This window comes from Pseudoliparis swirei, chromosome 11 (genome assembly GCF_029220125.1).
Source record: "Pseudoliparis swirei isolate HS2019 ecotype Mariana Trench chromosome 11, NWPU_hadal_v1, whole genome shotgun sequence".
Taxonomy (NCBI): domain Eukaryota; kingdom Metazoa; phylum Chordata; class Actinopteri; order Perciformes; family Liparidae; genus Pseudoliparis; species Pseudoliparis swirei.
This window is the reverse complement of record NC_079398.1, coordinates 7,829,481-7,842,259: the sequence shown is the minus strand read 5'-3', so window position 1 is coordinate 7,842,259 and position 12,779 is coordinate 7,829,481. Positions and strand designations below refer to the sequence as shown.

At 44.6% G+C, this 12,779-nt stretch overlaps 1 protein-coding gene and 1 long non-coding RNA gene across 2 annotated transcripts in view; one reads left to right on the top strand and one right to left on the bottom strand.

Annotated features, from left to right (window-relative positions):
• Positions 1-661: 661 nt before the first annotated feature.
• LOC130201096 (uncharacterized) lies at positions 662-1,685 on the bottom strand. The gene is made up of 3 exons (XR_008833132.1): positions 985-1,685; positions 826-864; positions 662-729 (listed from the first exon to the last, which is right to left on the bottom strand). It is a non-coding gene; the product is annotated as an uncharacterized LOC130201096 (long non-coding RNA).
• A 2,537-nt stretch (positions 1,686-4,222) lies between these two features.
• Positions 4,223-12,779, top strand: part of kif6 (kinesin family member 6) — a 66,588-nt gene continuing 58,031 nt past the window's right edge. Inside the window, exons 1-4 of the mRNA XM_056425790.1 lie at positions 4,223-4,382; positions 6,317-6,426; positions 7,253-7,327; positions 11,506-11,653. Of these exons, the coding sequence (XP_056281765.1) occupies positions 4,323-4,382; positions 6,317-6,426; positions 7,253-7,327; positions 11,506-11,653 (393 nt within the window). The 5' untranslated portion in view covers positions 4,223-4,322. The remainder of the gene's footprint in view (positions 4,383-6,316; positions 6,427-7,252; positions 7,328-11,505; positions 11,654-12,779) is intronic.

The window sequence follows — 12,779 nt, the reverse complement described above, 5'->3', positions numbered from 1 at the left end:
TACTGCCATCCCAACAGATGTTCCTATAACCCAAAACTGTGATGGGCTCTGGGGAAACCAGTCACATGGTGAAAAGGGACATTTTTGAGATTAGAGTGAAAATACTAGTAGGTCGAAACTCAGTATTTTGGTGAAATTGGGTTTTGATTCAATTATTATTCTATAACATGTTGTCTATCATCCCTAAACATATCTACTTGTTTTTCATTAATTGAATGTGTTAAAATGTGCTTTATTCAACCAGCCAGTCTATTTAGAACCCCTCTCTTTAAAGTTGTTTTTGTCAAAATTCTATTCCATGAAATCTAACTGATCAGCTGACTTTGGGCAATCATAACATTTGAAACAGACAAATAATGAAAAAATATTTGAAACAAGCTTGAAGTCAGCTTCCAAAAGGTCAAATTTCACCATGTGACTGGTTTTCCCAGATCCCATCACAGATGGTCTCAGCACTGTTACTACCACACTACCACTAAAAATATAAACCTGTCTTGAAGAAACCTATGCCTAGCTGTGCACTTCACCTTTTGCTCGATGCCCGAGCATGTCCTCAAAAGGCTGTGGACATTCTGAAATGCCGGCTGGGATGGGGCAGTAGGGGATGGTGGAGCAGCAGGGCGGATGGGGCAGGAAGGGTGGATGGAGCAGCAGGGCTAGATGGGGCTGGGGCGGAGGCTCCACCAACCAGTGGTGACTGGTGGAAAATTGCGATCTTTGCAGATGGTCCTATAAAGTCACAAGAAGTAACCAAATTTGCTTTATGAGGAGATGAACTAGTGTTGTAGTACTCGAGTCCAGATGGCAAGATAAAGAATAACTTACCACCTTTTGACACCTGCAGGGCCTTCCGCTTCCGTCCTACTGTATAAATTGCAAGGAAATAATAAGTATTTTTGGGGGAATTATTGAAGTCATTGTTAAATGTCAGTGTGTGAAAGAGACTTTTTTTAGTCATTAAAGTAGGTCTAGGTTGAACCTTACCCTTCCTGGGTGCCATTTCTTCATAAACTGAAAGAGAAAGGCAATATGAGTGTGATTAGTATTATCACATAATGTTAGGCATATGCAATGTTAAAAATAATCTGGCAGATTTATTCAATAGGCCTATCTGTATGAGGAGGCATGAGGACAATTTAACTAAGGGATATCAGTCTACAGTCAACCAGTCTCAACGTCAGGTGCCTCAAAGGCATCCAAAGCTAATTGGCTGCCTGAGAGCTAACCAGTGTTAGTAAGCAGCCTGGGAGTCAGCCCTCTTAATGTCCGTCTAGATGCCTTACAGGTATCTAAAACCAACTGGATGCCTGTGAGTTAACCTGTATACCAACGACTAGGCAGCCTGGCAGTCAACACTACCTATGATGCCTCAGAGTTATCCAAAAACTGGTGGCTGCCTCAGAGGTATCCTTATTCCAAAGCAGCCTGGAAGTCAACCAGTCTCAACGTCAAGTGCCTCACAGGCATCATTTGAAAGATAACCACTAACCATTAACAATCACTCAAATACAGTGATTAATCTACAGTAATTAATCTTACTTTGTTACCTAATGTTTTAACCAGATTTAGCTCGCTAGCAGGTAGAAATGACATTACCACAGCTAAGATTAGCATAATCTATCTGCTAGCTAGCAGGTTGAAATAACATTACCACAACATTAGCCGGCCCAAAAAATATAAATATATTAGCTACGTACCTTTGAAATTGTTGAACCAAGTGGGTTAATACGCTCCAAATGCGCTCCAAGTGGGTTTGAATATGCAATGCGCTCCAAATGCGCTCCAAGTGGGTTTGAATATGCGCTCCGCTCCAAGTGGGGGGTAGCGCATTGATTGGATCAGAGTTTTGAGGGGCGGGACCACCTTCCGGCACCTTCCAGGCAGCAGCTGCCTGGAAGGTGCCGGTGAGGGCTCAAAACACCATCGAGCACATATTGACTGCACCACTTTCTGTGTAAAGCATATAGCAAAGTGTCCGGGTGCAGCCCGTCATGTGATTTTGGGGCGGCTGTAGCTCAGTGGGGAGAGTGGTCGTCCTGGAACTGCAAGGTAGTTGGTTTGATTCCCCGCTATCCCTATTAGTTGCATGTCAAAGTGTCCATGAGCAAGTCACTGAACCCACGGGCGCTTCACTGTAGCCCACTGCTCCTAAACAAATAAGGATGGGTTAAATACAGAGAGTACATTTCATATTTGTATATTACTTTATGACAATAAAAGTCTTTATTTCCTTTTTCTATCTGAAGCCACTTCTTCTCCATGCTTTCCTTTTGAAAGTCCAGCAACACGTGTCACATCGGCGATGCTGGGCCTCTTCAAAATAAACCTTTGTCTTTGGGTTTGGGTTCAGTGGCGCTGAAGTGAGCGGGTTATGTGACAAGTGTATCAACGCAGACTTCCCCTTTCCCACGGGGGGGGGTGAACAGCGGCCTTCCGGGTGAAAGGTCTGACCCACTCCCCGCCCACCCACTGTGGGCTTTTGAGGCCTTCATATTTCTCGGTTTATGATTACGTGGATTAGTCACACATTTAATTTGTGGGATATCAACAAATTACAGAGGTATGAGCTTCCAGTGACAGTATGGAGGTTCAGAAATAACCAGTGGCAGCTGGCCAATAGAAGGCCACGGCGCCTGGCCCCACCCAACTTGAGCCACAAAATAAAATATAAAAAAATTATTATAATAATATTTATTTATTTTTTATTCTAATTGCATAGCATAGAAACATCCCAAACACATGCAGTCTAACCTGAAGGAATTCGGTGGGGTTGGGGGGGGCCTCCATGTCACGCCATTTGGAGCCCGTGTGAAACGCATTGGTTATCCTCACCCGATCCTCTCATGAATGATCGTCCCTGTGAGAGAGAGAACAAACTGTTTATGTTGTTCTAAGAAGTTATGCGTGGCATCCTCGTCTTCATGAGAGATAAAAGCATTCGTTTAGGAAACAAGGACGAGTGTGTATAATTAGGGTACACGGAGGGAACACGTAGAGTGTGGTGTTGTAGTATTTATTGGAGTGGTTTAGTATTTTATTTCAAATGTCTTGTGTTTCATAGCAGGATGAGCATTTCTGTCCGAGACTAATGCTGGAGAGGCATCTGCACTGGCAACTTGGCCCGTGGTTATCTGCACATTGAAACCAAACTGCCCGCTAAAAGGACACAGCCATGCACAACAACACACACAAGGACCATATTCAAAAAGCAAGGCGCCACACAAGAAGTATTACTTTTGTTTGTTTGTGTGGCCCCCGAGGAATGCACCAGAACCAACGCGATACATTCTCCCGAGTGCCATGCAGCCTTCCTTCTTCCCGCTACGCTGGCTGGTGTGCAGCTGGAGAGAGGGCCTACAAAGAAGCCTATATTTGTCAGGGATGGGGGGGGGGGGGGGGGGGTCAGGTGAAATACCAGAAACAGACATTGGTCAAAGGCACCCACCCAGTGCTGCCGCTAGCCATGTTGGTGCCCTAAGCATAACTCCTTTATGATAGGGGGGGGGGGGGCTGAGCGATTAAATATATCTCTTGTTCTGCTTGTTTTGTGATATACATGCCTAAAAGGTGCCTAATATTTCTAGACTGAACTAATATCGGCATTATAATTATTCTAACTATTTTGTGGTGCCTCAGGACTTGGTGCCCTACGCACAGCACGTAGTGCGCGTTATGGGAGCGGCGGCGCTGCACCCCTATTCTCTCTCTCCTTTCTCATTTGAATGCTCTCTCATCTTTCATCTCCTAAAAGACAGAATGTTTGCACCTGTGCAAAAAAAAGAACAGTTAAATTATATGGTTTTCTGCTGGCCATGTTTTTGGGTTGTTTACTTTAATTTCTTTTAATGCAAACATCTACCTCCAGAAACACAGTAGCCTACACACAATGAAGAACAATACTTTAGACACCGGAGTAGTGCTGTAATCAGTGCTAACGGTCTTATTTTATGATATAAATATATTGTCCACTCTGTCAATTGTTGTTGAACATATTCACATGTTATGTGTGAGGAGTGGCTCCAGTGCTGGATACACCTCTGTCAATATAACCACCGGATGAGTCACTGAACCTACAGTGACCTTTTGTCTTGAATACACAACGCACCCGCTCAGAGAACAACCGGCATTCGAAGAAAAGAGAGCAGCATTTCCCTCCGATGAATCATCATCAGGAACATAGACGATCTTTGTCAGCTTGAGGGGACCGCGGTCGCCTGGCAACCGGCTGCAACAAAGTAGAGCGCAAGCACAGCGCCAGCGTTAGCCAGCGAGCTAACCAGCTAGGAGGAGCTTATTTTCTGCTTTATTTAGAGGGGGAAACAATGGTGAAACAGACAATACAGATATTTGGTCGCATTAAACCTGCGAAGAACGCTACAGTGGTAAGTGGACAACTGAGACGACGTGTAAATACAGCGCAGTGCATGGCGGGATGCTTATTTAAGCTCGCTGATACACACCTGTGCAGACATCACACCACTCGGGTTGCGTTCGCACTTACCTTAAGTTTCATGACTTTTTTCTGCCTTCACAACAGACATGTCGCAGCAGGTGAAATCGGAGATGTGAACTAATGATATAGATGAAGATGGCTCACTGGCTTCCATTAATTATCCCACTAAATCATTCAGGTCATAAATATTGGACTATCACGATGCATACAGCACCAGGGCCCTGGGACTGGCGCACCTGCACGGGATGCGATTCATGTTTTTAATTACCACTGCGCCTTCTCTTGTGTGCCACGCCAAAACGTGGCCCTAATATGACCTTAGCAGTCTAAAAAAAACAACCCAGAAATGACGTAAAGTGCTCATAGACTTTATAGAACTTTGCTAAATGGGTCTTTTTGGGGCTGATAGGCTACAAATTTCCAAAATATTTAATTGAAGACTAGTTTTGTTGTTGTTATTTTTAGATTATATTATATTAGATATTCCTTTATTAGTCCCACTGGGGATATTTCAGGATCACAGCAGCGGGTGCACATTAGAGCATTTATAATAAATACAAATAAAACACAATAACAATACTAAATATACAGAGGAAACTAAATATATACAAAATATATACACAAGGCAGTGACCAAAGTGAGTTTCCAGCAGGTTAAAGTGTCCAGGAAAAAGAAGTGTTGTAGTTGTTGTTGCCGATATTTAGTATGTTTACTTGTGCACCTCCTTTGGGAAAAACACTCACAAGTTGTCTTTGTTTCCCCTTTTATTATATTTCAAGGAGATACCTTTTTTTTAATGTTTAAATTTTTTTAACCACATTAGATCTGCAATAAATCAGAATTCTTTAAACTGCATCATACTCATCCTGAGCCGGAATCAGATTGATGTTGTTGTTGTTGTTATTAAATGTAGGTGCCAAACTGTGGCAAGCTTTTACAATAATAGCAACGAACTGGCTTTTTTTGTTACATGTGTATGTAATGTTCACCTTCCATCAGTGGCCTCTGCATATTCAATTCAATTCAGTTAATATTATATAGCCCAATATTACAAATTTGTCTCAAAGGGCTTTACAATCTGTACACATACGACATCTCTGTCCCAGGACCTCAGATCGGATACACATGAAGAAAAATAAAATAATATCAATGACAAACATACCTGGCATCACTCTTACTATTCACCCAATAACCCAGTTTATTGTCTGTGCGCAACAGTTTATGGAAGAAATGATCAAATTACTTTCTGTGACACTTAAGTCTGAGCTTGATAATATCCTGCAAAAACAAAATGGGTACAGCTACCTCCTTGGGGGCTTTAAAAAAAACACATTTCATATAAAGGTTTCCTAGCAGAGCAGCGGTGGTCAGAAGGAGGTGACCCTAGAGTTGACTGTGAAAAACAATACAATCATATTAGTCCTTTATCTTTTATTCCCCCAACCCCCTGGGGACCTTGTAATTACATCAGTGTCCAACCTGAAACATGTGCCAGAACATACGCTGAGGGCCGCGGGTGTTTGGATCGACCCGGGCGGCCCTCTCTTCGAGTGTCTCTCTCTATCGGTTTAATGTTCCACAGCTTTCCTCCTCTCCCCCGGGGGGCGAGCGGAAGTGATATTGCCCGGTACATTATCACCATTGCCGGTTTCGCCCTTCTGCGTTCCAACCGGACACGTGCTTCAGGAGCTCCAGCACTTTCATTTCGTGTCTCTCATCATCCAAACCACAAGTGGCCAGACTTGTATTTTAGACCTAACGTGATGCATTGTTCTTGTGTTTGAGTTGGCATGATACCGCATACCATAACAGTCCGAGGCAACTCTTTTCAAAAGGACTCCTGTTTTCTCTTGACTCCCTCAGGTGTACTCTGTGGACAACGATGAGCCGGCCGGTGCTTCCTTGGAGTTCCTGGTGCCCAGGAACGTGGCTGAAGGCTTTGTGAACAACAAGAGGGAGTGCTACAAGTTCAGGTGGAGATGAATTCGTACCTGTGGAGCCCGTGTTGTATCTGGTGATTGTATTCACGCTACATTTCCCATGTTCGCCGACTCATTCGGTTCAAATAAATACCTTTTACAGGTTCTCTTTTTTCCTTGTCTGTCACCAAACTCTGAAGAAATGAAGCAGTTTTCTTTATAGAAATATAAATGAGAGCACTAAGAATTCTAGCTGCATGTAGAGTACAGGGGCGATAAAGTGTGATTAACTGGGTGCAGAACACCGAAACAACGGCCACTTATTGGGGCAAAATGTTGTAGATGACCATTAAAATGAACTAAAGAGCAGTAGTACTAGACTACTGGAGGAAGGTGAGCTGTCCAGATCAAAGTTGCATCAGAGCAGTGCAGAGCCAGAACATCTGTTTGACGCCGGCCTTATGCACTGCCCCCTCCAGCAGGGCCCGTGCCACGCTTCTCAGCCCTAAATTCACAGTTGGGGAGTCGGTCAGCAGCGGACACCGAGAGCCTTTTGGAAACCACAGAGTCTGATAATAGCCTGCGGAGGTTCCATGCGTGCCCTTTACAGAAATACAATTTCCACATTTGGAAGTCTGGGCGGACTCCTCTCACACCGCGCTCATCTTTCTGTGTGATAAGAAACGTGACGGCTGAGGTGGCTCTAGAGGACCGAGGTACCGAGCTCCTCCTCTCATCCATATGGGGATTGAAATGAAAGTGTGTATCCGGAGCAGCTGTGGGTGATTCTGTTGAGCCTCGGCTGTGTGAGATAAAACCATCAGCGTGAGCTAAATGAAACGGTGTTCTGACCTCGCCTGTGCTCCTCACTTGTTTCCAGGTTCCTGAAGGTGTTCGATCAAGCTGTCAAACAAGAAGACATATTTGAAAACATTGCCAAACCAGTTGCAGACAGGTAAAATCCTACCGTACTTCTCAAAATTACAATTGTAAATACGCGTTTTGTATCAATGCCACGTACATTTGGGAAGGTCAACGTCTTTTAAAGCCTTCGTCAACTCTTCAATCCACCCCCCTTTTGGGTTATCCCATTCACAAATCTCCGCCCACCTGTGCCCAGCAGAGCTCGACTCCCCGTGCCGAGTTCAGGGCCACACAGGCTCTGAGCGTCCCCGTTGACAGGAAGTCCGTAAAGCTCAGCTTTCTTTTTAAGATGGAAATGGAGGGTGTCTGTGATTTCTGGCGTGCCTTGCGTACTTAAACCACTAAGTGGGCTCGAGCTGGTGGGCGAGATGGCACACTGTGCCATCGGGAGTGTGAGAACATTTCCAAGCCACAACACGGGGGCGTGTTGTAGCTGCCTCGCTCGTTTTGAGCTGTTGGTTAATCCGTCATGCGTGAGGATCACATTCATTAGAGCAATCCGCAGGAAGCTCCGCCCCTCAAGATCATCGTGATTAAAATCTCTTTTAGATACTAATATCTCTAATAGATCTGGTCGGGTTTGTTAGTAAAATGCAGGATGAGAAGGTTTTTCCCTCTCCACCACCACCTCTGGCCCACAGGAAGTGAGTGCCGGTGTCTGTATCAGCAGGGAGACCCTACCTTCTGCCTGGATCTCCTTATCTTTGCCGTATTCAGCACGATTCTGGCCGTCAACCGTTTAGAAAATGTAGCAACCAGAAAAGGGAAAGCCACAAAAATGGCCAACACATATCGCGAGGGGAACCACCGAGCGAACAAAACCTGTTAAGAAACGAGAGTTAGTCCAGGATTGGCTTTCATACACTGAACCCTAACCGCGGTCAGGGGGACGTGGACCTCTGGCGCCACGCCAAAAGGCTGTAAGCCAAAACGCACTTCAGACAAACTCAAAAAACCAGAAGCGATGAATGCAGGCAAGTCGCTCGCAGTTGTTGAAGAAGACATTTCCAAATAGCAGAGTTGTGGCTCTGAAATGCCTCTCCACATGATCGTCCCTCCATCTCAACAAAAGGAAGACTCTTCCGAGGCATCTGCTAGAGCTTCACGCCTCGCCTTGGCTTGCTCTCAAATTAGGACTGACTTGAGAAAAGAGAGACGGCGGCCAAGAGGAGAGGAATTTCCTTTGATCAAACGTTTGCTGGTGCTGCTGTTGTTGTTATGTGAATATCATCTTGGCTCAATTTAGCCCCACCACTTCAATTCCTCCCCAGGGCGTCTTAGTCACATTAGGGGCTATTTGTGGGATACAACTGCTTTGCGTTATCTTTGCTATTAGAAGACGCATAAACAACATGGCGAGACGTCTGGATTGGCTGAGTAAGGACTTGGATGCATTTGACCTGACTCACACAGGGTTCACAGACTCTGGTATTGGGTTGCCCTCCCCAGCCAACCCTTTAACAGTCCCCCCTTTGTTGTGGCAGATGGTACACATCAGGTGAAACAGCTCCAGCCACAACCATGTCCGCCTTGCCGTATCGACTTGAGCTCGGTCGTCTTTTCGTCGTTAATAAGACAATAACGTGAAGACACTCGTCATCCTGTCTAGCCATGACCAATCTGTCTCTCCAATGAGACTAAGTCTGACTAAGTCCACTGTCAGTTGCTCACACACTGGATGTTCTGAATTCCGCAGAGTTTTAACCTTTTTTAAATCCAATCTCGCCAGAGTGACTAAAAGAAAGGAGGGAATAATTCAGCCGTCTGAGCCCCTTGTGTGCCTTTGAACACAATCACAGGGAAAAGGCCAAGACTCGTCTCCTGGCCACAACAAGCATTGAAAGAGATTCTGAAAGGACTGTTATCTGGGAGCCAAGCTACATGAGGCCCCAGTTGGTGTGCTGATTACTTCCGAAGCTTATGTTGATATTGATATGGTCCCCGTTACAGAAGTACGTCTGGCTGCAGAAATTGCAAAAGGAATCAAATTTGAACTGACCCCTTTGTCCCCAAAGCCCCCGTCGTCTCAAAACCTTGATCCAGGTTTTGGTCAGGAGTCGGTTGAAATCGCGTCACTAAAACTCTCAACTTGCAATAACTGTCAGGCCGTTGTTTGGGTCGGTGCTGTCATACTTCAAGTTTAGCCAAAAGCTCTAACCCGTTTACACTAGTCTCTGTCTCCGCTGTGGTGTAACCCACACCAGTCATTTCAGCCCCAACACGGTAGTTTAAAAGCAAACCGGCATTAATAGCTCCAGTAGAGGAAGAGCCACCGTAATGATGTCGGGCTGGCAGGGTGAACCCTCGAGTAGGGATGAGAATTGATAAGATTTTAACGATTCCGATGCCTTATCGATTCCTGCTTATCGATTCGATTCTTTTATCGATTCTTATTGGGCAAGGGGTGAAAAAAAGAGCACAAACGGGTTTATTTACATTAATTTTCTTTTATATAATTTTCTATAATGCTGCACACAACATATACAGTATGTATACATACACATTTACATTTTTTTAAATAACCAAAAACATTTATACATATTCCTCTTGAACTTAAAATAAAACTTACATAACTTAAATAAAATGTATTCTGTTTAATTTAAGTTCGCGCATGGACACACAGAGGACCGTTAGCAGAACCGTTAAAGAATTTGGCTGACGATTCCAAACAATCGGTTCACTGGGAACCGGTTCTAAAACAGAACCGGTTCTCGATTCCCATCCCTACCCTCGAGGCTGTGAAACTTCTAGCCAAAAGTTCAAAGAGGAACAAGGCTCTGTTCAGTGGACTCCATCGAGCCCGGCCACCATGATTGGACGAAAAGGAACGGGAGGAAGGCGGATCTTCTGTGCGACGAGTCGTCAACCGAGGTGTAAACAGGAAAAAGCATTGGGGAACGCCCAAGCCTCAGTGGCGGGGGCCGAGGCCACATCATTAGCGCTGACATCACACTAAACACAGAGCTTGTGTCTTTCCTCCCCGCTGACAATCACTGGCCATGACTCACGCTAAGATTAAATGGACGCTCAATGGCCGTCCAACCACTCATAAGTGGACGCGGTGTTTTATATAAACTGACATGCAGTTTTTTCCCCTCACCAGTCTCTCAGGCAGGGTGTGGAATTGTACAGTGCACAGGAAGGGAAACCCACACATTGCTACAATACTGGGTTGGCAAATCCATTAGAATAAGCGAGAGCGGCTTAGATTTGTGAAGAAAATTAATCTTGAAAAATATAGTGTCAAGATATCCTTTTCCTTGCAATTGGCAGGTCGGTGAGCACACACCGTTCATCCCCCCACCTTTGCTCCGAGCTTGTGTGTCATTTGGCTAGTCCATCCTATTTCCAAGACGATAGAACAGAAGTTTTATTTTTATTTATTTTTTATAGCAAATGTATCCTACCTCATTTGAGCAGCACTATTTTGGGCGTTCTTTCATTCAAATGGAGCCTCGATACCATTGGTTTCCATGGCCCTGTGTACGTGCAGGAGGGGGCCAGTTCAGTGCCAAACCAAAATGTACCAGGCCCTGTCTCGTTGAGTGGGGTTTTGGGCCTTTTTCCTTCGCTCATACTCCCAAGACATTCCTCCCTCCCCGGCAGATGTCTGTCGCCATTGCAGTTCCTCTAGTCACTGCCATCCTTTCCTGTGGATTTAAAGTGTCAGATTCAATTGGATCAAACGTTTGGTGTCTGCTAAGAGGATATTCTGGACTGTTCCCTTGCAATCTCGCCGATTAAGATATTGGCGTTATTGGAGGCACACTGCGCAAATTATTTACAGATAAAGTTTTTTTTTTATGTAACTATTTACAAAGAAATATGTCTCTACTTTCTACCCTGAGCAATCAGTCATCTTCTTGCACATGTTGTTGTTGGGTTGCATATATATACTCATCATTCTAGAGTACAGCAGTAATCACAGTTTATTATGGTCCTACAGCACATCTGTTCTTATGTTCTCGTGGACGTACAGTAATATAATCTTCCAATGCGACAATAATATCTACTGTACTTGTAAAATGCGCTTGTCCTCCCACTTATGGAACAAATTGAATGTGGAAGGAGCGCCTTGGTGGCCGAATGGTTCCACAGCGTTCGATTCCAGCCAGCAAAATGTCCCCCACAAAAATCTTCAAAAGATCAGAAATACCTTTAAGAAATTGTGTATTACATCTGTTTCTGTTTTTGTGTGTGTGGATACAGTGTGTTGGCTGGTTATAATGGCACCGTATTCGCCTATGGCCAGACAGACAGTGGGAAGACCTTCACCATCACAGGAGGGGCCGAGCGCTACAGCGACCGAGGCATTATTCCCCGCACCCTCTCCTACCTGTTTCAACGCGTCTCCCAGGTCAGCTCAAATCATTCAGGATATCGATTTCTCTGGCACAATAAGGCAACAAACGGATTTTTTGCATTACTTGAGGTGTTTAAAAAAAAATACATCTGTCAAGTTGACGCTCTGCATTTGATAAGGAAACAAATTATTTCTGACATAGTGAACTTTAAAATCTCGCAGAATTTAATTCCCATGACTGTTTCTGGTGTCGGCGTCTTCTCGGATGTTATCAAATGCTTGTTTACGTCTCTGGGTCAACATGGAAACCGGTCAATAGTAGCTGTCATGAAATGACAATTACCAAATTAAATATATTCACAAGCACCTCTAGTATTCTATCGTAGATGGATGACAAAACGGACTTCGACTTCCAAGCTCTTCTAGACTTCCAGTTCCAACTTCTTCCAGACTTCCAGTTCCAACCTCTTCTGGACTTCCAGTTCCAACTTCTTCTAGACTTCCAGTTACAACCTCTTCTGGACTTCCAGTTACAACCTCTTCTGGACTTCCAGTTCCAACCTCTTCTGGACTTCCAATTCCAACCTCTTCTGGACTTCCAGTTACAACCTCTTCTAGACTTCCAGTTCCAACCTCGTCTCGACTTCCAGTTCCAACCTCTTCTAGACTTCCAGTTCCAACCTCTTCTAGACTTCCAGTTCCAACCTCTTCTAGACTTCCAGTTCCAACCTCTTCTAGACTTCCAGTTCCAACCTCTTCTAGACTTCCAGTTCCAACCTCGTCTCGACTTCCAGTTCCAACCTCTTCTAGACTTCCAGTTCCAACCTCTTCTAGACTTCCAGTTACAACCTCTTCTGGACTTCAAATTACAACCTCTTCTACTCCGTTTACGGGCGGCTCGCAGCGATGCGCAGCCTCCAGCGCCAATGTCTGACCAGACTTCACTGTAGCCCAGTGCATTGGCTCCAAACCAGGCGATGTAACCGTGTTTAGAATTCGCATTGACTTTTTCCGAGACTTCACAAGTTTGAAGTTGGAAAGAAATGTATTTGACAATTTAATGGAAACCAAGCTACTGATAACTAAAAGAAACATGTAAAAAAAATATACTCCACTGTCTCTGTCAGCCATCCTTCTTTTCCATGTGCTGCAAAGCATCTGCCAAATGTCAAAAACACTA